The 26,979-nt window shown below is 44.4% G+C and overlaps 1 protein-coding gene across 4 annotated transcripts in view; it reads left to right on the plus strand.

Moving 5' to 3' along the window:
* Window positions 1-26,979, plus strand: part of Vps41 (vacuolar protein sorting 41 homolog (S. cerevisiae)) — a 193,285-nt gene that overhangs the window by 140,531 nt on the left and 25,775 nt on the right. For 3 of the 4 annotated variants that reach the window (XR_001236534.1, XR_001236535.1, XM_013521234.1), the window contains exons 23-29: window positions 1,504-1,558; window positions 3,597-3,737; window positions 5,446-5,582; window positions 13,937-14,036; window positions 14,125-14,169; window positions 15,514-15,593; window positions 16,439-16,528. Coding sequence is in view for 2 of the 4 variants with exons in the window: in XM_013521234.1 (XP_013376688.1) it covers window positions 1,504-1,558; window positions 3,597-3,737; window positions 5,446-5,582; window positions 13,937-14,036; window positions 14,125-14,169; window positions 15,514-15,593; window positions 16,439-16,516 (636 nt within the window). In the remaining 2 variants the exon portion in view is untranslated. Of the gene's footprint in view, window positions 1-1,503; window positions 1,559-3,596; window positions 3,738-5,445; window positions 5,583-13,936; window positions 14,037-14,124; window positions 14,170-15,513; window positions 15,594-16,438; window positions 17,076-26,979 lie in introns of those variants that run through there. The other variant, XM_005397734.2, reaches the window with a different exon arrangement.

Consider the following 26,979-nt stretch of genomic DNA (forward strand, 5'->3'; position numbering starts at 1 on the left):
TTTTTCTTTTTTTTAATTGCACACCCACTGCGGGCCAGGCATGATGCAAAGCATAGGGCTTAGCGTGCACGTGCTCCCAGCAGAGGGATGTTACAAGAGTTGCTGGGTGATGGAGGCTGGTGTTGCAGCCCTATGTGCAGGAGGCCTAGGATCAAGGCTGTGTCGGGTCCCCTGTTGTTTCTGTCTGAAGTCCTTGACAGGGTGGAGGGCAAGGAAACACCTCTGGCCAGGAGACAGCCCGGAGAGAGGAGCAGGGAGGAGGTGTTTTCTGGGAATGCAGCGTGGAGCCTGGCTCACTGTAAAGATGCTTGGCCCTGAGAAGTCATGTAGAGGGGCTTTCTGAGGTCCTCTGTCGCTGTGGGACTGCATCCAGTTCAGATGCCGTCTCTCCTCTGGAGCTTCCTGCAAGAGGACATGAGTTCAGTTCCCTTCCCTGTGCCATCCCTCAGGTTCTAGTGATCATGGAGTAATGTGTTACCACATCTCTGTCACCCGTGCACTCCTGGGTGGACTCAGGCTGCTTCTGCTCCCCCTAAGCACCTCCTGTCATCTTCCACTCACCTGTCATCCTCACCATTTTTATTATTGCTGTCACCTGTGTATCACTATGTACCCTGACCCTGTAGCACAGAGCACATAGTAAATTGGCATCAGGTTGTTTAGAGGTACTGAGTTATCAGCACACACAGTGTCCTCTTTTACACGGACGAGAAGACTGTCATCGGCCTGGTCCTCATGTCTTTACTTGATCTTCTCTTTTGATCCTTCATGATGAGCAGGTACACTTTCCCTCTTGCTTTGCAAAGATCCTTGAACAGAGTTCTCAAACCCTGTGAGCTGACAACAGAAATATTCCCAGGAGATTGATTGATTGATTGATTGACTGATTGACTGACTTATTCATTCATTTGCTCATGCATGCAAGGAACCTAAGTTACAGAGCAGATACTCCTGCACAGCACTGGAAAGTGTTACCTTGGACAGCATTCCTTTCAGGGAGTTTCTGTTGTAAGGGAAGGAAATCTTTTAAACAAATGACTACATGCCAGGGCTGTAGCTCAGCGGCATAAGTGCTTGCCTGGCAAGCCTGAGGTCATGAGTTCGATTTCTGGTACAAAAAAAATGATAATAATAATTAATAAATAAATAAACAAACAAATGGCTGCATTTGATGGGAAGTAGGTCACTAAGGAAACCAAAAGTAACATGAAGAGAAAGCAAGGCAAGAAAAGCACTTTCTTTCTGCATCTTATTTTCTGCCTTTGATCATACAGTGTGCTTTACATTGCTGTGAGTACATTGTCAGTTGAAGTGTGCGGGGTTCAGTAGCTCTCTGTGAGGTGAGTATGGCGACCAGCAAGAGCCAAGGAGATGCATCTTTTTAGCTTTTTTTTGTTGCTAAAGGAAAGGAATGGAAACATTTTCAGACTTGTAAGTGACTCTATTAATATTTGTTCTCATCTGGTAGCTCACAGTAACATCTCTACCTTGCTTCCTTTGAAGGCTCTGGAAATCTGTCAGCAGAGAAACTTTGTAGAAGAGACAGTTTACCTTCTAAGTAAGTAGCTTTATTGTTAATTTTAGTCCCCGTAACCTGATGTGGATTGTGTAAGAACGCGTTTCAGAATAAAGTGACATAATTTGATGCCTATTTTGTACAAAACTTTCGCATGTGAAAAGAATTTAATACGTGAAAAGGATTAATATATAGAAAAATTCACAACACAAGGGAGAAGGGTTATTGAGTAAATACTGTTGAAAGAATATATTGGTAATTTTCATAAACAGAAGAAACAAAAGTTTCACACTTCACAACAGATTAAAACTAGTTTTTTAAAAATTACAATCAGCTTATAGTACCATCATATTGGTAGAAAATAATCTTCATTTTCAAAACTCACACTATATATAACTGGAGGAAAGGCAGTTAAATATGGAGTTTGAAGAGTGATAACTTTTAATTTTTTGCTGTTTTGAGATAGGGCCTTGCTATCCAGTTCAGGTTGGCCTTGAACTCATGGTGATCCTCCTGCCTCAGCCTCCCAAGTGCTGGGATTACAGGTGTGTGCCACCTTGCACAGCTTAAGTGAGACAACTTTTAACACAGTGTGCTCATGAGTTGTCTCTGGTCTTCTGGTTCCTGCCCTGACACATGTCATCGTTTCTGGACCAGGCACTGCAGGACACGGAACACTCTTACACTTTCCCCCCCAGTGCATCAGAGCGGTGCATGGTTTCCTGAAGGTGTTGTAAGGAAGCCAGATATTAGTGACACACAGCAGAAAGTTCCCGTGAGCTGTTTCTCCAGTGTCACTTCCCCACTAGGGTTGTTCTGTGTCATAACCTTCTCATATACAACACTGTCACTGGCGCCTTTGGCCTCTGGAAGAATTTCCAAATCTTTTCCCACTTACGCATATGCAGGTACCGGTACTTCACAACAGACCTGGGACTTCCCAGTTATGGGACCTGTTTACTGTAGGAGAAATGCTTTTGGGGCTGCATTTGGTTACTTGAGCATATTTGGGGGGTTCTAATTTACAACCTCGAATAGCTCATCTGTTTACTTCTTTCTTGCAAACAGTGTTCCCCCAAGAAATAATCTGTTAGGATAGATTTTTATCATGTCATACTTAGAAGCAAAAGACTTGTAAAGATAGCTGTGTCTGGTTTTATAAACACTTAAAAATCCTGTACACATAAATAACTATTTTTAAAAGACAAAGCATCTTGAGAATAACAAAAACACAATGCTACCAAAGGGCTATGAAGTGGGATGTCATCTTTTTTGCACAAGCCCACTATTAGACTCGACAGTGGTGGCCCATGGTGAGGTGGATTCAGGATCCTTCCCCAGGCCCTGTGCGGGCGGGAGACAACGATAAGGTAGCAGCCCACAGCAAGCTTTCTGAAGCATGGATCATGACAACAGCTTGTGGAAATTATTTAAACGTATTGAAATGCCAGTAAATCAGTGCGCAAAGTGTGTAAAGATAACTAGCTAATAGAAGCATAGTTGGTAAATAATTCCCATTATGAAGGGTGTTGCAAGGCTTTCCCATGAGTTTGGAAAAAGAGATGGGGAAGCCCACTGATAGTTGAGTCTGTAGTTGTATCGGAAGAATGACACGCAAAGCCACCTTAGAGAGGCAGAATGATTTCCTAGGCCTCTGAAAGTGTTAACTGTACCAATTTGAAGATGCTAATATCCAAAGGAAACACAGGTGTGAGGGAGAGGCCAAGTCCAGCACGCCTGGGCTCAAAGACCAGCTCTACCTGTTAGTAGCTGTAAGGTCCTGGTGGGTAACTAACATTTCTGTTAACTCTTGTATAAAGCAGTAGCATTAGTAGAACATCCCTCATAGGATTACAGGGATTCCTGAACATTGTAATTGGTGTAAGTTACTTACAGAAGTGCTCTGCACAAACTGAACATCCACTAAGTGAGAAATGCTTATCTTACTGTGCTATGGCAAGTAATCGTGACATGTAAGAAAATGTGCTTCTGATTTAGCTTCTAAACTGTAAGTGGGATACAGGAGAGGCTGTTTGTTTTTAAAATAAACGGTGCCTCTCTCACTTCCTCCCCGACCTAGGCCGGATGGGCAACAGTCGAAGCGCCCTAAAGATGATCATGGAGGAACTGCATGATGTGGATAAAGCAATTGAATTCGCCAAGGAGCAAGATGATGGAGAACTCTGGGAAGATCTCATTTTATATTCCATTGACAAACCACGTAAGTAGAGAAGCCATCTGTAATTAACGTTTTCTCTCCAATATAGCCAGTTACATGCAGAGTAAGATTTATCTCAGGAGATACTGAGTTAAAAATAGTGAAGTATCTACAGTAAAAATAGGCCAGGTGTGTGGTCTCTAGTTGCATCTATTTACCTATAAAAGCCGTGGGTTTATCTTTTTTTAATAGCTGAATAATACTCCATTGTATAAAAATACCACATCTGTTATCTGTTTCTCACTTGATGTCCATTTGGGTTGTTTCCAAGATTTAGCGATGACAAATCGCACTGCGGCAAACATGAGTGCACCTGTATCGCTGTGGTACGATGTTTTCAGTTTTTCTAGAAAAATACCCAGAAGGCTGATAGCTGGATCCTAGTTTTTTGGATTCTCCATACTGTTCTCCACAGTGGTTGCACCAGTCTACACTCCCACCAGCAGTGGAAAGGGCTTCCTTTCCCCCTGTCACCCTGCCAGCATTGTTATTGGTTGACTTCTTGATGATGGCCATCCTTTCCGGGGTGGGAGGTGTGCTGTAAGGATTCCAGACCCCCTCCGGGGCAGAAAGGGCTGGCGTCTCCTCACTGTGCACTAGTGAGTGTGACACAGAAAGTGAGTGCACAGCTTAACTGTGCCCCACAGGCATGTTGTCTCCTATGACAGCCACACTGAATGTCACCTGTGTTGGGTTGGTTTGGGTTTGTGTTTCATGTGTATACTGCACATTTATTTTGAAATTCTGTAGCCTTTATCAGTCTCTTTTTATGGAAACATATTTGAGTGGTTGCCGTACAGCCTTGAGTCTCTCTTTCCTGCCCCATTTTATCAGTGCAGCCCCAATACTTTGTATTTGTTGGCTCTCTGGATTACCATGTGCACTGAGCTATAGTTTTAGAAATAAGCAATTACACAACAGTAACCCAGGGCCTCTTTTGAAGAGCAGAAATGATTGCCAGGCTAGCAATAGTGGTGTACAGTCTTCTTTCCCTTTGGTAGAAAGGCTTCATTTTCAGATACCTTCATCTGAAATTGGCTCTCGTGACTTAATGATTTGAAATACAAGGGATGTAATTTGACATGATACAGTAATGGTTTAAGACTTAATAGACCAAGTGGGGACAGTTAGAACCCATATGGACTTATAGTATGGCCTGGTTTTGATGTGGGCTCATTGCTTGCTGGCTTTGTGACCCTGGTAAATCAAACACTTCATCTCTCTTATCTATAAAATGGGGAGATATAACAGTCCTACCTTGCAAAATGTCAGAGAGCAGAGTATAATAGATGAGCCACAGGAAGTTCCCAATAAGTATCAGTTGTTTTCTTTTGACAGTACAAACTATATTTTGAAGGAAAGTGGTCATTTGTTTGTCATTTTTGTTTCATTTTTGTCTTTCTGAGACAGGGTTTCACTATGGAGTTCAGGCTGGCCTAGAACTCGCAGCAATTCTCCTGCCTCAGCCTCCCAAGTGCTAGGATTATTGGTATGCGCCGCCATGCCCAACTGTTTGCCTGTTTTTAAACTGTTCTCATTTAGTTTTTCCTTTATGTCTTGAGGGAACTTGATTCTTGAGAGTTTAGAAAACTGAGCGTAAAGGTTTTAACATTTTTTAAAATTATTTTTGGTAAAGCGTATTATGTGCAGATTACTTACAAATAAAGTATACTGTAACAGTGCTTATATGTCAGTTGTCTCTATTTTGTAGCATTTATTACTGGCTTGTTAAACAACATCGGCACACATGTTGACCCAATTCTACTGATTCACCGAATTAAGGAGGGAATGGAGATTCCCAATCTGAGAGACTCATTGGTAAAAATTCTGCAAGACTACAATTTGCAGGTAAGTATCTTATCTTGGACAAAGAAGCATGCCTGATGTAAATGACTCACTTCTGGATAAATCTATGATTTATGTTATTAGACCCTTTCAATTTGATACATTGTACTTAGGCACACATATTTGGAAAACCATTCAAGAAACTAGAACCGGGCATGGTGGTACACATCTGTAATACTAACCCTCTAGGAGGTGAAGGTAGAAGGATCCCAGGTTCAAGCCCAGCGTGGACAGTTTAGTGAGACTGCACCTAAAAGAAAAAAAAAGGGCTGGGGATGTAGCGCAGTGTGAAGGCCCTGGATTCAGTCCTCACTACCACACAAAAGAAAACAAAACTGGAAACATCCCCCTGTAGGAAGCCATCTGATTACTAAGCTGTCCCCACACTGTTGGTTTATGGCAAAAGCGTCATTCTTACTTTAGTGTCGGACATGCAGCATGACATCAAGACTTATGGGGATTGCTACATCAGACCTCCCAAATGTCTTCAAGGGGAATAAATAATTTTTCGGATAATTTAGTAGTTTCTGTTTATGCTATCAATAATCCATTGTGTGAAACATGATAAAGGATTCTGCTTCACCTCTGTTTTGCTAGGATAGTACAACCTTAGTATTCTCTTAGTTCAGAATTTGTGATAAGAAAAATGCAGCTCATTACTTTCATAGAGCTAATTACAGAGCATTCTACTATTTCCCCTAAAAGGATTGGAGCAGTTCCTACTGTTAAGGGTGCCGGTAGTTTCCATAGAGCTTGAAACTGTTCAGAACGTACTGCTTTAAAAATTCAGACTGATTGACTTGAAAATTAGTTTTTGTCACAGTGGTTGAAATTGCTTTCCTGGAAACAATATGATCTTGCAGCCAAAAGGTGAGGTTGAGAGAACTGAGGACCATTGTGTGAGAATTTCTTGGGCCAGTAGTCACTGTGAAGTGTGCAGAGCGGAGGGCCACCTGCTGAACAAGGGTAACACCTAGGGTCAGACCAGGGGAAAAGAAGAGACCGAAGGAAGGGCAGCGGCATGGAGAACGGAGGTGTAAAGGAATGGCAGAGCCAGAGGGACAAGAGGTTGTGACCAGGAAGTGTAGTACCATTAACATGAAAATTCCCAGAGCTGGGGTGGGTATGTTCCAGTGTATTCACAGTGGAAGGTCGCTCAAGCATAAAGAAGAATGAAATCCTGTCGTTTGCAGGAAAATGTGTGGAACTAGAGACAAGCGTGTTGCGTGCAATTAGCCGGAAAGTTAAATACCAAACTCAAAGTTAAATACTATCAAGCGTTTTCTCTTGTATGAGAAACATAAAAATGAATAATTAAAATGAAGGAGAGAAGACAGGAGAACAGAAGATACAACTTGTGGAGAGAGGGATTAGGGGATTGAAAGTGACTAAGATATGTTGATGGCATGTGCCAGCTTCCCAAAAGAAATGCCATGACCATGTAGCATTAACATGCGCTAACAAAATATATCACTCTTTCTGAAAAGTGGGGTGAAGGGAACCGTCGTCGGAGTAGATTAGTCAGGACACTGAGGCCACAGCCTTTACGGAGTCCTCCTCGAGGACTAGGGCCTTGGTGACCTGCGATGTTGCCCCTGCGGCCCACAGGGCTGTGCTGCCACCGAGCAACACAGCTTTCTAGGAGAGGATTTTCCTGCAGGTACGGATGTGAGCAGCCAGGGGCCTCGCTCAGGAGTGCTTATTGGGGAATGGGTCAGAGGGGCAGTAACTGGCTTTCCAGCAAGCCAAGGCAGTGCTGGGCAGAAAGCTCAGTGAGGGGCAGGCGCCATTTCCAGGGCGTCTGGAGGTTCGAAGATGGCCCAGGACAGAGTGTGGAAGGGACAATGAGAAGGGAAGAACAGGCTGATGGGCAAAAAGAGGTGGCGGAGGCATCTGCTTTTGGGGCAGTGCCTTAGGAATGCCGGGTGGGGATCCAGCCTGGGAAGCCACTGGTGCCAAGGCTTGGAATTGGGTTTGGTCAAAGTGGTTTGAGTGTCCTGGCCTAATAAACCTCTGGACAAGAATGAGCTGGGTGTGATCTCTGCTTCGCTGGCCCTGAGCTCCGTGGCACGCCCGGGTATGCGGAAATGTTCAGATCCAAATCTGCTGGGCACGGAGTTTGGGCCCTGCCATGAAAGGTGTCTTCCTGTTGCCTGGGGAAGCATGCATGAGTCCCCTTCCTGGGCCCTCATTCCTGAGGAGCACGCTCATGGAACTACCGCCCACCACAGGCTTACTGCTCCTTCATTGTTTCTGAACAAATGGGCACAGTTCTGAGTTGGCTGGGAATAAAAACAGAATTATTATTAGATGCAAAGTGAATGTAACAAAAATCATCCATTCAAACAGCTGTGGAATCAATATTTTCTCCTCTTAATTATGGTTTACAGTTGCCCTGTGCTGTGTAAGCATGCAGCTGGATAATGTGTTAAAGAGGCTGAAAATTACGTAGCCATGGATTCCAAAGAGCCCTTGGTGCCTGTAAATCCTCCAGCCAGGGAGTGGCTTCTCAGGGAAAGAAAGGAGCCAGAGGGGAGGTAGCAGAGCCTCGAAAACAGTGGCCACACCTGTCGTCCCCGTTGGGGCTCAGCGGCCTTGGTGAAGGCTGCCGAGAGAAAAGGGTGTGCTGGGCTGATTGTTTCAGAAATTCCAGGGTGCTTCCTTCTCATGAATGAAGAAAGGGGTTAGAATTTTTTTTCCCCTAGGAAAGGCAGCCCTTTTTCATTACTGGCCACTAGTCAGCCATTTAGGCATCACTATAAAAGTAGCCCACATCTCTCCGTGGAGCCTTTGCAGCTTCCAAAGGATTGCAGTGTTTCTCTTTGATTCTGTTTAGTCTTCATTTCATAAAGCTATGGTTGATTCTTTCATGTTCTCAACCAGCACAAAAAAGTTGGCACCCTCAGCTCATCCTCAGTTTGGCAGGAATTTTGTGGTTTCCAGAACCTGGTGTGGAGCGGTGGGCAGCAACCCCCCACCATCAGTAAACAGAGATCCAGGTCAGATGTTAGAGAAATGCTACCACAGAGCTTCGTGGCGCCAGTTTTTGGCTAGTGTGCATTGGGACTCAATCTGGGGAGATACACAGTTGAGTCCATAGCATTTTAAATGTATCTGAGCACTGCTCTGGGAGATCAGTTCATTACCCACTTGTTAATTAGAAAGATAGGGAACAGAGAAAGGTTTTGGAAAAAAAAAACAAAAACTAGTTTCAGTACCACAGCAGCTCTCTTTGGTTAAAGCACAGCCTCATTACACATGTGAAAAGCCTCTGACAGAGTCAAAGGAAATGAATATTCAGCCACATTATCAGTGTTCACATTATTAAGCTGTGTTACATTATTAATGCAATTAATGAACAGATTTTCAAAAGCTCATGAAATCAGTAAGAAGAAAATAATTTGTGTGATACTTTCTAAACCCAAGATGTTCATAGGTTTGAGTTCAAGACAAATAACTGCTTTGAGAGAAATTATTCCAGCAGTATGCATAGAAAGGATATTTTAGTTTTTCCGATACACTGAAGTTATTTGTGTCATTACTTTTTTCTATTATTAGTGTATGTAAATTTTTCTATTTTAGATATTTCTGTAAAGTAAGCATTTATCTTATGGAGCATTTGTACCCTTTTCTGTTTGTTAGAGAAGTTCTCCCTCAGCACTCTTTTTAAACACTCTCCTTTGACTGTCTTACCTGACAAACAGTCCTGAAGGAGCTGTCACCGCCCTTTCCCAGAGCTCCAGGCTGATGCTTGGAAAGGTGAAATGACCTGCAACCTGGGAGGATGATGATCTAGGTTTGAGCCCAATCCTTTGTCCGAGTCTCATGGCTTTCTCATCTAGCACTGTACCCCTCACAGCCACAGCGATCCTTTCAAAGAGATCTGCTGATTAGGACAAATTCTTGGGTGTTTCCTTATGGGTGTATAAAAATACCACATCTTTTTTATCCATTCCTCAGTTGATGGACATTTGGGTTGTTTCCAAGATTTAACAGTATAAGAACCATTGTGGAACTCCTACCATCTTGTATGGTGAAACTCTGCATCATTTCCAATTTTTTTTTTTATTGTTACTGTCTTTGATTGATCAGTCTTACATTCTTATGTCTGGTGGATTCAGCAACTTCACTGAAGATAACAGTACGTAATGTAGCAACCATTGTTAATTCCTATCATTTAGTTTTGAGGTCATGTATTGCTTTTGTTGTTTTTGTGTTGTTTTGATTTTGTCTTCATTGTTGTTGTGTTAGTTTTTTAAATTTTTTAAATAAAAAAAAAATATAGATAATCTTGGGAAAAGAGGAAGACCCATAAGGAAAATGAAAGATAACATTGCACTTTCTAAGAAATGCCCATAGGTACTTTCAAGATGAAAACTACTGTCATTATGACATTAGGAAAGAAAAGACAGCGGTTTATCTTTGGTGAAATTCTTGTAGAAAATAAAGCTTACTAAGCAAAAGTTAGGAATGATGCTATCTTATTTACAAAGTAGACTCATATCTAGATTACAAAATGTTCCGAGCTGATTTTAATCTCTGAAAGCAGTATCAGAGGCTACCCAACACAGGTAATAGGAGACCATCCTAAATCAGGAAGGAATTTTGCTGGGTAAAAATCACTTTTATCTTTGAAAGACCAGTAATTGTACTTTGGAGTACAAAAAGGACTTGGTAGGGAGTGAAGGAGAAGGTACAATCCTAAAACCACATCTTCAGAAGCTTCTGCAGATTACAGATACCCTCAAAACAGCACAAAATGTATTTGCAGATTCTATGAAGTCTGAACAAAAGATACAGGAAATAAAGCAGCGCACCCTTAAAGAAAAAAGCCTTTCCAGACTAAATTTTCAACACCTGAAGTAGACAAACAATACAAGCTCATAGTGATTTCTTTGAAAACCCATAAGAGATTCACAATTTTCTAGGAAAATATAAATTACCAAGAACAAAAGAACAGACCTGTAATCATTAAAGAAGCAGAATGAATGGTCAAAATGTACAGGGACAGCAAAGCATAGATAATTTTAGAGACAAATTTTATAAGACCTTCAAAAAACAAGCAACCCCTATTTACATGAACTTTTCCACTATTAGGATGAAAAACTCCATTCTTCCCAGGGCACTTTTGTAAACTTAACACCAGCATTACATGAGGGCAATATGATACAATTATGGCCCTTTCTTTAACACAGCCATAAAACTACACAAGTTATTAGCAAATTGAGTGTCACCATTTAATTGCTAACAGTCATTCATATCACAAGTATTATTCTTCTAAAGCCATCATCTAGTCCTAGAATTTAAATAAATGTAAAAGACTAAGATTATCTAAGAAGAATAAGGATGGCAGGTTGTCAGAGATCAAAACTTGGTATATGAGAATGTAAAATAGTATAACTACTTTGGAAAACTGACAGTTTCTTAAAAAATTAAACATGTACCTACTGCATAATCCAGGAGGCACAGCACTTATAGAAGACATGGAAAGCAAGTCCACAGAAATGTGTGCAGAACATTCTGAACACCTCTCTCCCAGCAGCCTTACACAGGAAACAGCCTAAATACCCATCAGTAGGAGACTGCCTGAGAGGAAACCTCTTGGCCACAGGATCAGTGCTGTATCTCCACACATCCCAGCCACATTGCACACAGCAAGATATGGGAGCAAAAAGCTTCTTCCTAATGAAGCTTTGCTTTCTTTGTTTGAAAGGGACAACTTCCCAGGCCAAATGTTGGTTCCACTGTCCGGAAGTAACATGATGAGCCGCTGCAACTTACACATTTTAACTGGATACACACTAAACATCGTGGGAGTTGAAGGAGAAGGAACTAGAGTGCAGGAAAGTGTCAGCAGTGCTTTGTTCTCTGAAATAAGCATCCCTGACGCACATAGGAAAAAGAGTAACAGATTGATTAAATCTAGGTGGTGGGAACTTGGGTGTTACCCTTTATAATACTGCATATATTGAAAAGAAATGTAGCACAAAGTAATGGAAGGTTATCCTAGTTCCTTTCCTCGCCACTGGGACACAGTACTTGATACACACAACTTAAAAGAGGACAGGTTTACTGTGGCTCAGTTTGTAGAAGTTTCAGTCCATGTTCTGCTGGCTCCCAGGCAGGGTAGCATGGCAGACAGGCATAGTGGACAGGAAGTAGAAGGTGAAAGGAGGACCCCTGGAGGGAGACGCATCCTTCCAGGCCACACCCCCAGTGACCCACCTCTTATGACCAGACTCAACCTCCTAACAGCAAGTCAGCTATCAGCACCCAGTCCAGTCACCTTTCAAAAGCCCCATCTTTGAGTGGATGGGGCTTAGGGAGCAGGGCATCCAGATTTAAACCATAATGGAGGTGGTACTCAGAGTACAAGCAGCAATGGTCCCTGAAAACTTGGTCATAGGAGAGAGTGCATGTACCCTAGATGCCTAAAGAATGCCAACCTTCTGGAAGGTGGAAGGTGACAGTCCACAGCTGGGAAGCAGGAGTAAGGTGACCTTGAGAGACAGAAACTCAGGAGTGTGAAGGTTAGAAAGGAGTAAATCCAACTACTGCACCATCTGACTTGCAGCCTTTGTAGGAAAGACTTCCACAGGAAATATGAGCATTTAGGGTGAAGTTGTGTCACCTAATAGGGTTGCTACAGGGATACAAGGACGTGGTCATCAGTATCGCCCCTTGTCACATGTGGGATCCTGTGTGAGGCTGCATGGGATCTTGTACCGCTATCCCTCCCCTGCCGCCGTCGGGAGTCTCTCAGTCATTGCAGATGTTATGGGACAGAAGGCTTCTCTACAGATGTCTTATTTTTTGATAATCCCGCCTGTCATCATGTCAGTGAAACAAAATGTTTTTATATATTTCTCATTGGGAGCTTTGGAATGGGATCAAATGAAGTAGGAAGTGACAAAGTCAGCTGTATTTGTGAACTTTTCCTTCCACCTTCTGCAGGCAGCCGACTGTGCCTATTCAGAAAGTGTCATCCTGCTGGGAGGCGGTGCCTTCTTACTTTGCATTTTTTACACCTTTCTTTTTAGTTTGCAGGCCCAGTAGCTTCTGTCTAGACGGCTGGCCATGCCTTCATCCTGTATTATTCATGCAGAGCACCTCCAGAGTCAGAGTTGGTTCTTTATGAAATACTCACCAGAGATGTGATGGCCGACACTATTTTCAAGTTTGTTGTGTGGGTGTTGGCGGCTGAACAGATGTATATGCTTGCTTATAAATTTCCCTAAAACTCATACTTTAATGATGTCTGTTAAATTTTTAATGTCTTTAAAATGAATTTTAAAAATTCCTGTTTCAGCTGGGTATGGTGGTGCATGCCTATAATCCCAGCACCCTGGGAGGTTGGAGCAGGACACTCACAAGTTTGACTCCGGCACTGGGCAATTTAGCAAGACCCTGTCTCTAAAAAAATTAACAAAAGGCTGGGATGTAGCTCCGTGTGAAGGTACTGGGTTCCATTATCAGTACCACTAAAAAGAAAAAGAAATCTAGTAAAATTGTGAAGAAAACTTCCCATGCAGTGCTTCAGTTAATGTGGGAATACGAACATGTAGTCATGTCTTGCTCATCAGTACTAGAAACGGCGGGCACCGAGCTGTAATCTGAACATCAATTCTGCTTTCCTGATTGTGGCCTTCATGTACATGGAGTATGTACATATATTTTCCTATACATAGAGGCTCTTGGGGACTTTTAGGAGAACACAAGCCATTGGAGGTGACAGGCATAGAGGACCACATCTGGCTACTCCCTTAACTCCCTTTCCCCAGTAGCATAAATATAAACCTCTACAAGCAAAACTGTAGATTTGGCATCAGAGACTTGATGTCACTTGAAGAAAGCCAAAGCCCTCGACAGGGGCACTTGCTGCGACTCACAGCCACTGAAGGTCATTTGCTTCTCTGCTGAGCCCATTGTTTCCACGAAGTGCCTTGGCGTGAGGGGACCCGGTACCTGTCTGTGCAGGGGACAGATAGCTTTGTGAAGTAAAGGGATGATTTTGGACTAACAGACTGTCCATCCCAGGCAGAGATGGGCAGATCAGAGTGAGCAAGTCACCCCCTACTCCGAGGCCTGGGTCACCAGACCTTGGAATCTATCCTTGATCTTACAAGAGCTACAGAGCCACTGTGTCGTCATCTAAAACATACAAAAGGTGCACAGGGTAAGAAGTGGCTTGTGGCTGCCCAGCTCTGTCCTGCGAGGTTTGGAGGGAGGCAGAGGAGGTAAGGAGGATGGGAGAGCAGGAGGATTCTGAACACAAGAACTTTGTGGGGCACCGGTGAGAAGCCCCTGCTCCCCAGGATCTAGTCTGCTCAAGATGGCTTTTCACTTATGTGCATTAGATTCTGCTGCGGGAAGGCTGCAAGAAGATCCTCGTCGCGGACTCCCTGTCCTTACTGAAGAAGATGCACCGAACTCAAATGAAAGGCGTTCTGGTTGATGGTGGGTAGAACTGAAACAGGCCCCCTCCAAGCCTCGCGTCGTGCTGCTGGGATGGAGCTGCACCTAACCCCAGTGTGTTCTCTTACAGAGGAGAACATCTGCGAGTCCTGCCTGTCCCCCATCCTCCCTACAGGTGAGAAGCTGCCCAAAATATGTACCAGTGATGGGCGGATTAAAATTCTGAAATTGGTTAATTGCTACTTAGAAACTTTCAAAATAATCCAGGTGAGGGATTATTTCTGCCTCTGTCTTTAGAGAATCCAGGCTAAGGATCATTTCCCCCTCTGTCTCTACTCTTTTGGTGCTGGTACCACTGTGTGTAGAATAGAGGTATCCAGCACTGAGATTCATGGCCCCCACGGGCACAGCCTGAGGACCTGGTGCCACCCGCCCCAGGGGCTGTAAGCCTGGGGATCAGGAACAAGCATTTCCACTGAGCTCCTGGCGGAAGGCCCCCTTTTCAGAACACCATTCCAGAGTAAAACAAAGCCAGGTGGAACTTAGCACCCACGTGTTTAACTCAGGGTGGCAGAACTGTGTGTATCTAGGAAAACATTTTTTAGGTGCCTTTCCCATACTCTTTTTCTTTGATGTGGCCTTCTAGGCACCTGGATCGCTCATCTCCCTTCTCCATGGAAAGTTAATACTCACATCTAATTGGAACCCTGGCCCTTTCAAAGAGAGTTACAAGCTTTGGTTTATATCTCTTTCTTAGTAAATATATTTATTTTCATATTTAATGAAGAGTCTCTTACTTAAGGTTCATTGTGACATAAGAAGAGGAAATCACAACTTGAAAGCAGATAATCAAGTATAGTTGTCAGGTTACTAAAAAATGGTATTGGGGGGGGCGGTTTGTTTTGTTTTGTTCTTTGAGTACAAATTCAGCACTAAACACCTGACTGGCTTCACATTTCCTTAGCAGGAAGGGATTATTTCATAGGCAGTAGGATGAGAAGTCATTTTCTAGAAGAAGCAGGTTTGGATTTTTAAATGCTTCAGTTAAAACCTGCAGTGGACTAAGCAAAGCAGCAGCTTTCCCGGGGGTGCAGGCAGGGTGTCAGCAGGAAGGGACCCCACACAGGCCACACGTACAGTGAGATTGCCTCTCGGTACTGACACAGAAACGAGCTGGCCACCCTGCGCCAGAGATGAGGACCCACAAGGCAGGCGGATTTTAAAGATGATGCGGATATTAGTTGGGGAGGCCCGTCATACACACAGTGATTAAATACATGTGGCTGCATTTGCTATAAGATTGGCCCCCATTTATGGTCTTGGTAGCTGACACAGAGGCCAGGTAAGTAAGCTGTGACTGGAGACAGCAGGAGTCCAGCGCCTGCTTCGCACTTGACCGCCCACCCCGCAGCAGTGAATGCGTTCAGGAGAGAGCCATCCCCAGAGGCAGCCGGTGCAGGGGAACCAGGCTGCGCCTGCCTGGTCTGCCCACCGCAGTGAGCTCTCCCTTCCCCCACAGATGCAGCCAAGCCCTTCAGCGTGGTGGTCTTCCACTGCCGCCACATGTTCCACAAGGAGTGCCTGCCTGTGCCCAGCGTGGTGAGTTGGGGCTGGAGCGAAAGAGAAACCGAGGCGATGCCAGGGATGCGCTCTCACCCTAAACTGTCCTCTTGTGGCTCTGTGGGGTTTAAACTGTTCTGTGCACCCCGCTTTCCTTACCCAGGAGTGCAATGTTCATGGGCTCAACCAACCTCAGATCAAAAATATTGGAGGGGGGTTGCCTCAGTACTGCACATTTGCTTATTCTTTTTCTTACCATTTCCTAAACAATGGAGTAAAGCAGACATTTACCTAGCATTTACGTTGTGCTATGTACCATAAGTAAAGGAGAGGATTTAAAGCCTACGGAGCATGAGCATAGGTTGCTTTCCAGCGATATAAGGGATTTGACTACCAGGGGGTTTTGGTATCAGAGGGGGTCCTGGAATAGACGCCCCATGCCAAAGGATGACTAGACCTTTATATCATGTAAGGTAAGTTGTCTGCTCTTCAAATGCTGAAATGTGGAGGACAGTTGGGCCCTCAGTGAGGTGAATTCATTCAGTGGAATCCCTGGCGGGTGAGCTGTAAAGTTGCACAGCACAGAACCATTTTAGATCCTGTGGGATTTTCTCACCCTGACTTGTGCATTGTGACATGGCTCTGTCAGCGTCACGTCCCTGCCCCATCCCTGCCCCGTCCCAGGGACAACTTGGCCTCTGGCCGTGCAGCACCCCCAGTCCTGCAGAGTAATCCTGTCCTGAATTCTCTGTGAACCAAACACAACCTCCAGGAAAAGTCGACGTTGGGTCCTTCCTCTCCACCCTGCCCGGCTCACGGTATTATAGCAGAGGGAGAAGAGATAAATGCTTCTGTTCACCTGTGTTTTTAAATTACCTTTTCAGAATTCTGCACAGTACTGCAACATCTGCAGCGCTAAGAACCGCGGGCCCGGAAGCGCGATTCTGGAGATGAAGAAGTAGCCCGCTTCTCAGGTCTGCTCCCCACCACTCTGTGAGGCTGCGCCTGCCAGAGCTGTTCAGAAACTCGCTCACGCCTGTGTGCGTGCAAACGGTTCCTGCACCCTGCGCGTGTGCACTGGTGTCCCTTTGCTGTGGACAGAGCAGTCGGGCTGTCCCGTGCCTAGAGATTCCTGGCTGCAATCACTGTCTTGTCATCTGCTTACTGGGCGCATTCTTTTCCAACTGGGAGCTACTGAGAATGTCTCGCTGTTTCGGGACAGGGCCAGCTGCAGTGGCCCCCGTGCTCACTGCTGCCACCACACGCCCTGCACTGTGCTTGCTTCCCCGTCTCAGCTTTTTTGACGTCATCACTCGGTGACCATCCTAATGGGCCTTTAAGGAAACACTGTGCACCTTCTCATTCATTCCGAGACATCTGGGAACTGCACTGGATGTGGCTGGTGGCAGCTTTGTGCTTACTCATTCTTGTGTTCTGTGCATGCTGATAACCAGCCGGTGTCTGGGCCTATCAGGTGCTCAGCATTTGTTGACTGAATAAATGTTAGCTCTTTTCATTGCAGAAGACTCGTTTTCACTGGGTTAAACAACTGTAATCAAGAAAGTTTCATGCCCCTTTAAGGAACAGAAGAGAGATTTAGCATCTCACTACCTAGGGATTATGGTGAGGGTTTGCTGGTAGGGAAGGCACAACCCTGCCAAAGTGGCGAGGGCTTCTCAGGGGAAATGGGGTGGAATCTGATGTCCCTTTTGCCTTCTGTGGAGCCGCCCACCGAATAGCGCACAGCACAGGGAGAGAATTCAAACTGAGCTGGCCACTGTGTCTTCTCACTAGTTGGGTGCCTTCATTCTCCCGGAACTGCGGGGAGGAGCTGCAGTGTCCCTGCGGAAGAGGGGAAGAAAGCAAATGCAGAGATGTTGGGGTCATAGAGGTGTCTGCCAACTTCCGCAGTGCTGTTGTCACTCCTCCCCTTTTGAGAGACACCAGGGCTGGGTCCAGAGGAAACAGCATGTACCCTTCATGGAGTTAAAGCTGTCTCGGGCACACAGATTGGTTTGTCATAAATACGTAGTTAGAACTGCAAGGTCCCTACTGTTGTGGAGTGGGGACCCCTCACCTTCTGGGTACTGCCTGTTACCAGGATGGGGCTCTTAGTACTTTACCACTGGTTCTTAAACTCTTCCTTCTCCAGAGCAAAACCAAAACCTCAATTTTTTATTATTCTCAACAATAACAGCTTAACATAAAGATCTAGCTTATTAAATTTGTACCAGTCCCTTCTTATTGAAGCAGGTTCATTTCCAGAAAACTCCAGTTATAAAACCATCAACAGGGTTTACTGATTTCAGTAAGTCATTTTGTTTCAGGGTAAAGTATGCTAAGTCCCACTTGGATATAAAGAATATTGTAGGTGTAGAAAACGTAGTAATTAAACATTTTTCTCATTTTTAAGTAACTGATTTATGAAGAAAATATTGACATGTTTATTCCCCATTTCAGAAGTAACATGTTAGAAAATTTCTGAACAAGACAGATTTAATTTTTAAAAACACCAATTCTCCTCCCTTGATTCAGTTTTCTTTTGAGTAAACCATATCAGATGGTTATACTAAAAGAACATTCAGTCATTTTACTTAACCTGTAAGAGTTCAAATATGGCAAAATAATCAAAATGTAGTCAGTTCTTTTTCATGTGTGGCTAGCACAATTTAAAGTTAGGTCAATTAGTGGCTCACACCTGTAATCCCAGCACTCAAAAGGCTGAGACAGGAGGATCACTGTGAGTTTGAGGCCAGCCTGGGCCACATAAGTGAATTCAAGGGCAGTCTGCACTACATAGGGAGACCCTGTCTCAAAAGAAAATAATAAATAAAAAATAGTTCAAAAGCCAACCTGGAGAGGGGAAAAGCAACAGCAGAATGGGTATTTCTTTTAAGAAGTCAGTAAATTTTCAGTTAATTTAATTGCTCTTTTGGTACTAACCAACTATAATATTAAAAGGTCAAGTATTTATTGAGCAAATATTGTATGTCAGTCACTGTCCTAAACACTCGGAATATATTATTTAATCACCCTATGACTAGTGAGGAAACTGAGCCACATAAAGGTTAAACAGTGTATTAGCTTTCCCATCACTGGGACAAAGTAATCCAACACCCACAACCTACAGAAGTTTATTTGGATCCCAGTTTCAGAGGGTTGAGTTCATAGTTTGCAGACACCAAGGCAGAAAGGGCATGGCAGAAGGGTATGTTGGAGAAAAGCTGCTCATCCCATGGCACCCAAGGAGAGAGAAAAGCCCCCTAAAAACACATCCCCTGTGCCCTACCTCTTCCAACCAGACCCCAACTCCTCATAACACATTCAGCTATGAACCCATCAGTGGTTGAATCTGTTGATGAGTACAGCACCTGGTCATCCAGTCACCTCCACACATGTGAGGCTAGTGGGGAGGGGATTCTAGATCTAAACCATGACAACATCTTGCCTCAAATCAAGTAGCTGATAAGTGGTGGGATTCTAACCCAGGCATTTTGCCTTCAGGGTGCCTGATCTTAATGACTGCATATTTGATTGTTTTTGTTTTAAACATAAGTACTTTGATCTGTTTTGGTCAGTATATAGGAAGCAAATCCACTTTGGGAACAGAAAGGGATTGGTGCTAGAGCATCAGATGGCTCACAGAATCGTTGATGGGGCTGCAGAAACAATAGGGAAGGTTCGAGGAATCACTCACCAAGACACCCCCCCCTTCCCCCAAGACCTGGGAAGCTCAAGAACCATCAGCCTCTCCTGCACCAAAGGCCACTATGCCTGCCCTGCAAGTCCTGTATTTTAAAGAGATAAACCCATTTTCCTGTTTCTTCTAAAGCTTCCAGTAACATTAAAATAGCATGTATCATATATAGAGCTAGGTGCATAGGAGATATATCTAGTTGCAAAATATTAAATCAGTTTGTTCTCTCTCAGATCAAGATGCATTTTAGCACTAATTTTCTTACCAAGCTGTAACTTCCACTTCCTATTCTGGACTCTTAGCTAAATGTCAATTTATAAAATCTGGACTAATGTGCCTTTCTCCTTTCTAATGCAGTGCAGGTTTGAGGGCGATTAGGATCAGTGTGATACTAAAAGGAAACGTGAGACCGGAGACACAATGAGGAAATCTTGGCCTGCAGGAGTGGATCTCCCTGAGGTGGCCGTTACCCAGGCTCTTGCCATGCTCTGAAGTGAAATCCCAGTCACACTGTCCCCCTGTCCAGCGCCTCGAGTCCCCCACCCTGTGAGTGGGAGGGCTCATGGCCTTGGGCTTGATCTCTGCAACCTGTTGCATTTAACTTCATGGCCTCGTGTTTGTCACTCTGAGCTGAGGCCATGGTGACTTCGTTTGTGCTTGGCTCTCCTGCTGCCAGCTGTCCTTCAGTGCCCTGCTAGTAGGTCCCCTCCTTCGCCCTGGCCGCTGGAGACTGGCGAGGAGTCTCTCACTTATCCTCATGCATCCTAGGGACCCACCTGCCTCAACCTATACATCAGGGTGTAGAGCAAGTATCATGTTTGTCCACAAACTCAGGTCTGCAAAGAAAAAGTCTTCAGTCCAGATCCTACCTGGTGGCATGAATTTCATCTTAGCTCATGGTAAACTCAGATCAATCAGACTTTTCTTGATTGGTTCAGGGCCCCCCTTCTCAGCTGTGTTGCCTAGAAATTGGAGGGTTGTAGGAGTGGTCTTCATGGGCCCCAGTATCAAGGAGAAGGTGACGTCCAGCTCCTGTTGACCTCTGTTCACGCTGGTGTCGGCTGAAGTGCCATCGTCCCCACCAGCCTTCTAGTGCCCGCATTTGCTGCCAGCAGCTCTGAGACTCTACATCCCTTTCGCCTCTGGGTTTTAGTTCTTGCTCTGATCCCGGTACTTGGAGAAGTTCAGACTGCCTAACCACTGGGCTTTACCGCTTGCTCACCATGCCTAAGAGCACATAATGGGCGTGAGGGAAGTTGAAGAAAGTGGGCATTGCTACGTCTCAAAGGTGTCTTGGAGTGGGACTCCATTGGTCTCCAAGCTTCAGACCCATCTTCAGTCTGTCTCTGTCCTGTCCCCATTGGAGGACTCGCCCTGCAGGGCACCAGCAAGGTGCCCTCCTCAGCTTTCCTCCCGCAGCCCGTTGCCTCCTGCTCCACCCGAGTCCGCAGATCACTGCTTCCTTTGAGAAACTGGAGCTGCCCCTTACGTTGTTATGCATTATTTTTGGTGTAAAATTTGGTTTTGGGTACCCAGAAGTCAAGGCTCCTGTAAATTGTTGACTGTGCAAATATTTAATAATCTGTTTTGGAGCTCACAAAGGTTGGCTTTTCCTTCTTTGCTGTATTATTCCCTGGTTGTTGATGTTTTACTGTGAACAAGGGAGCAATAGCAGAAAACGTACGAAGAAAAACCAACCCACCTAGTTCCTACAGCAGAACACTTCCTGCCAGTTTCATGGATGTGTCCCTCTTATTGTGCACTGTGAGCTCAGTAAGGGCAAGGAACGTACTCTCTGTCTTTAATCTATAGAGTGACTCAATGTGATACTTGAAAATGACTATTAAATGAACATGAACCTCAGCCTTCAGATGGATAGGAGGATGGATCAATGGATAGATGGGTGGGTGGTGGGTGGATGGATGGATGGATAGGGTCATATTCAGTTATATATTTTTTACTTACAGCATTCTGTGATCTGAGTGACATGACTTTTGGACGTGGCCCTCTCCTGTTGGGGGTTCTTATTTGCAGTCATCTCTACCTCCTCATCCTACTCTTTCCTCTCAATTCTCACTGCTGCCATCAGAAAAGTCTCACTTGCCTGCTTTCTCTCTGTAACAAACACCTGTATTCTCAAGTTGAACCCTACCAAACCTCTTACCTGTGAATGTTCTTCCCCTGCCTCCCCAGCCAGTTTGGCATCTTTTCTTACCATCACACTAACTTTGCATCCTCGCTTTTACGCATTGGACCCTGATTCTTGCTACCAACTATCTGGAGAGATTATAACCATTCCATTGTCCTGCCTCCCATATCCACACTTCTCTGCTTTTTTCTTCTCAGCTTTTATATTAATTTTCCTTCCAAGATGATCTGGTCAGGATCCTTGATGTTTGCTATTTTTTTTTTTTTCCAGTACCAGGAATTGAACTCACGACCTTGCGCTTGCCAGGCAGGCGCTGTGCCGCTGAGCTAAATCCCCAGCCCCGATATTTGCTATTCTTAAAATCTCTCCTGCCCCGTTTTCCCCCACATCTTTGGTTCTCACCTTCCAGCTCCTCAGGTGAAGGCCTTCTCAGTGGAGCACACACAGCTTTTTATGTGATGCGGTCTGGTCTATACATGGCTCCTCCCCTTGAACACCTTGCTGCTCAAAGGAAAGAAAGCACTGCAGACTCATGGAGGGATCTTATAGAAAGGACACGCACTGGATGTTGCACAGTAGGCTGAGCAAGACCTCATTCTCCCTGTGGGTACAGGCTCTTTCGCAGGAAGGAGTGCGGGGAGTACTGGCAGGAACAGAGTGGGGAAGGGCAGCTCCTCATTCCTGGGGTGGCTCTCATGATTCGTCTTTCTGAACACCTGATAGTTACAGGGTAGTTTGGCCTTCTGTGTTTTCATTCCATAGTGTGGCTTCCTGTTCACTGTCAAAACCCATACATCACCCGGCATGGTGACATGAGCCTGTAATCCCAGCATTCTTGGAGGCTGACACAGGAGGACCACGGGTTTGAGCCAAGCCTGAGAAACTTAGTGACTTAGCAAGATCTTGCCTCAAAAATGAAAATATTTAAAAAGATCCGGGGACATAGGTCAATGCAAAGGCCCTCTGTTCAATACCCTATATGGGGGTTGGGGCGGGGAGAAAGCCCAGACATTGTGGTAAAACACTATAAATGCCATAATAGACCACATCACAGACTAGTAGTTCTTAGGAAATACTAAGGAGAGCTGTGTTCCACTCCTGGACCCTAAGGATCAAGGGGAAAAAGTGAACAGCAGCAGAAATCTGGAGTTGAAAGGGAATAGAAGCTCAAAGCCATCGCCACAGCAAGAATATAAAACCTTGTGATTTTCAGAAAACTTGAGACACTGGTCTTCCTGAAGAACAGTGGATAAAAGCCTTGAGTCTATTGTATATGAACATCAAAGGCGGAGTGACCTCAGAGCTGTACTGAATCACATTCATGTCTTTACATATGATATATTATACCCATAATTCCTTACACAGCCATGTCTGAATTGATGAGATTTAACTATGGAGCACACGTTTAAACTGTAGTTTTAAAAGTAATTTTAGTTCAAAAACTATATGCATTTTGTCACTACATTTTTATTCTAATCTTACTGGGCATCCTGTTCTAAGGACATCTGTGCATCCCGATTTCTTCATGAATGGTTCACATCATGTCCCGTCTACAAACAGGAAGATTTGTAGAGGACATACTATGACTGACGGGAACTCATGGATGATCAAGAGTGAAAATTACCTTATAACATTTAATAATGTAGCAGAGATAAGATGCAGCATCCTACAGTTGCACTCAGAAATTATTAGTATGAGCAAGGGCTAAGGGACCCTGGGTTAGCAGTGCACCAGAAGGGTAAGGCCTTGGGGGAGACCACAGGCACATGCTGCTGTGAAATTATCACTACACATTACCTCTGCTCCGTCACTCAGTGAGCAGCAATTTGGGTAAGTTATTTACCATTGCTAGCGTCCCTTACCCGAAATGGAAAGCAGGATGGAGATTATAGCCCCTACTTAAGAGAATGTGACAGTACAGAGATGATGAACAGTGCTCAGCTACTAGAGCACAGAGGAGTAAGCTCATAGCAACTGCTTAATTAAGACCCCATCTGAAATGCTCCCTGTCATCCCCACCTCTGCCAGTGTTGGTCCGTGACCTATTGCACGTGGCAGAATTAGTCGTCCATGACACCTAAGATTAGGTAATAAAAGACACTGCAGGAAGCCAGGCCATGCATGGAGAGGCCACTTAATGGGGAACTGGTGCCCCCTAAGCAACTGCAGTTGTGTGTGTGAACTTGAACATGGTCTTCCAGTTCCTCTCAAATCTTCAGGCTCTTCAGGCTTGGCCAATAAATTGATGAAAGACTGAACCAGACCCCCATCCAAGTCACTGCTCAAGAAACCCTGAGGTGATATTTTCTGTTTGCATTGCTAAGTTTTGAGGTAATTTGTTACATAGCACTTACAAATGATTAGTAATCATTAGCCTAGTGGCTGTTGCTTCACTGTGAATATAGAACATGAGTGATTGCTAAGAAAAAAAAAAAAATCTAATGCGCTATTTCAATAGCTGACTTTTCCTGTTTATAGAAAGCAGCATTCTCCATTCTTCATATCAGAGCACTCTTTGTTTAGGGGCCTCTCTCTTCCCCTCTCCCTCCCTCCATCCCTCTCTTTCTGTCCAATGCAGTAAGTCCCCGATTTACAGACATTCCAGTTGTGAACTTTCACAGATATGAGTGGACCTTGCATTATTACAAACATTCATAGATGCAAAGAAATCACAGAAGTACTATAGTACCATTTTAAGGTAACTAAATGAAAAAAGTTTATTTATAATATTTTTGTGGGTATATTTGGGTTTTTTTATGCTTTACATCATACATGTGCCAAAGGTGTGTAAAACTTACTTTGTTAGTCTTAAGAACAATCTGTCTTATGAATGCATTCCTGGAACACTCTTGTTCGTAAGTTCAGTACTTACTGTGTCAAGGACTGAGCCTAGGGCCTTCCCACTGAGCTACATCTCCAGCCCTTTTTTATTTTTTATTTTGAGCAGGGTCTCATTACATCACTAAGTTGTCCGGGTGGGCTCAAACTTGTGATCCTCCTGCCTCAGCCTCCCAGAGTGCTGGGATTACATATGTATTCCAGCTGTTCAGGGCATTTTTGAAACAGCTTTTGACAAAATGGAGAAGAGTAGCTGGGAGAGGGGTAGAACTTGAAATCGTACCATGTAAGACACAAGTGAAGGAATTGGATAGTACACTACTTAAAAGCCATGCAAACTGAGGCACACACTGGATTTGCAGAATTTAGAAGGATTTCACAAAGGACAAAAGAGAAAGGGAAGGTAACTTTTACATGGCTTCAGAAGTTCAATTGGTAAAATTAACTAAAGTAAAAGCAAGAAAAGTGTAGGTTCCAAAGAAAAAAAAAACTTTCCAGCATCTGGTGATGCCAACCTAGAGATGACTATGCCCTGTGTGTTTGAGCCCAGAAAGAGAGGGTGATTCAGGCCAGTGTAGGTGACCTGCCAACTTCTGTGAACTGACCTCTGAGCAGCCTGCAAGCATTGTCGGTCTGCAATGCCCCCCCACTTTAAGCATGTCTAAACCTCTCTACAAATAGCAAATTTAATCAGAAATACCAAACTTACTGTCACCCTCATACTCTTATTTTTATACCTAGATCATATGTCCACCTGCTGTGTAGATTCCCAGAGTCTGTGGCCAGCTTGCTAATTCCTTGCACAATGTGCCTTTCTTCCATCCTTCCCCAGGCACAATCTGCTTATCCGTCCCTTCTGACCACTTTACATCTTCCTATTTTTGGTTGCATTAATGTGTATTCATCAACTTGCAACCATGCTAGTTCTTACAGGTTTGCCAATAATTGTTTTTGCTTGGATGTTTTCTAAAGAAAAGTACACTTCACTTTTGAAAAGAATAAGGATGTACATGTGTCCTCATGTTTTAAGAGCTGAATTGTGTGCTACCAAAATCTTGTATCTTGAAATTGTAACGTTGGTACCACCAAATGTGACACTACTTAGAGCCAGGGCCTTAAAGTAGATAATTACAGTAAAATAAGCCCAGGTGGAGGTACCCTAACCCAGGATAACTGGTGCCCTTATACAAGTGAAAGTGTAGGTATAGACATGCATGTGCACAGAGGCAAGCCTTTATGGGGACACAGCAAGAAGGCGGCTATCGGCAAACCAAGCAGAAAGGCCCCAGAAGACATTAAAGCTTGACCTGCAGGGCATAGTGGCACATGCCTGTAATCCCAGTACCCTAGGAGGCTGAGGCAGAAACATTTGGTAACACCAGGAAGCCCACTCACGTGGAATTCTGTCTTTTTGTGTGTGCTTATTGGGAGTTGGTAATGCAAATTGAACCCAGGGCCTTCACACCGAGCTGCATCCTCCACCCATTTTTGAGTCAGGGTCTCAGTATCCCAAGGTGGGTTCAGACTTACAACTCTCCTGCCTCAGCCTCCAAGAGCACTGGGATGAGTCCTAGGTGCAGGCCACCATGCTCAGCTAATGTTTCATGTGTGTGCTTGATGCAGGCTGTACTGATGTTTTCTCTGTGTACCGTGTCAGGGTTCCCCCACCAACATGTGTTGTTGAGAATGTGGCTGGAATCATCTGAACAGTATAAAGGGCTCGAGGACGTAAATTCCTAATTGTAAAACATGTAGTGAAACTTTGTGAACTATTTATAGATGATGTTACCATAATTTAAAGTTCATTTTGACATAAAATAGTTTCCTTAAGATTCTTCTCACTTTTAATCATTGCTTTTCCTAATATTGACATTCAAAATCTGTATTCTACAAAACAATATACAGTCACATGATTGTGTTAGTCAGGGCTCTCAGATTCAGTGACAACACAAAGTGAGCTTGCTCAAAGTGACACTGCAAGAAGGATGGTTGCTACGGCTTAAGTATGGGTTATAAAGCCTGGGTCCAGGGCGGCACTGTTGGGGGTGGGAACTAAGGGGGTTGGCTGGAAGGGGTCACTGGAGAATGTACTCCAGAAGGAGACTGTGGGAACCCAGTCTCTGTTTCTTGAGTGTGTGTGTGTGTGTGTGTGTGTGTGTTTGTGTGTGTCTCCGTCTCTGTCTGTCTCCCTCTCCTTCTCTCCTCTTCCCCTCTCCTCTGTTCTGGAGTCTGATATATGAGCACTTTGCTCCAGCACACACTCCCCACATTACCATCCAGCTCACTCACCGGGGGACCAAACCAGTATGGCTTCCTGATCTTGGACACGACCCTCCCAAACCATAAGCCAAAATAGACCTGTGGTGCTTCGGAAGGAGCCTGTGTTGGGCACTTCACTACAATGACATAAAGTTGACTAGAGGATACAGTTGTGCCTTTACATGACCCCCGTATTCCAGGCAGAGCCAGGATGTTCCTCCACATTTACCCTGTCCTCTGGAACCCTATGCTCTAGCATGTCCTTAACATAGTCTTCTGAGATAAGCACTACAACCATCATTTTACAAAGACAGAAACTATGACCCCAGAAGTAAAATGACTTGCCCAAGCTGAGAGGTGGCTGAGCCAAGAGATGGAGGCAGATCTGTGTGACCTCCTGCCCTTCCTGGACCAGCATTTTCAAACTGAATCTTTTTTTAATAGAAGCTAGTTGGGTATGGTAGGCAAACTTGTAATCTCAG

This window comes from Chinchilla lanigera, unplaced genomic scaffold (assembly GCF_000276665.1).
Source record: "Chinchilla lanigera isolate Chin_1 unplaced genomic scaffold, ChiLan1.0 scaffold00059, whole genome shotgun sequence".
Taxonomy (NCBI): Eukaryota; Metazoa; Chordata; class Mammalia; order Rodentia; family Chinchillidae; genus Chinchilla; species Chinchilla lanigera.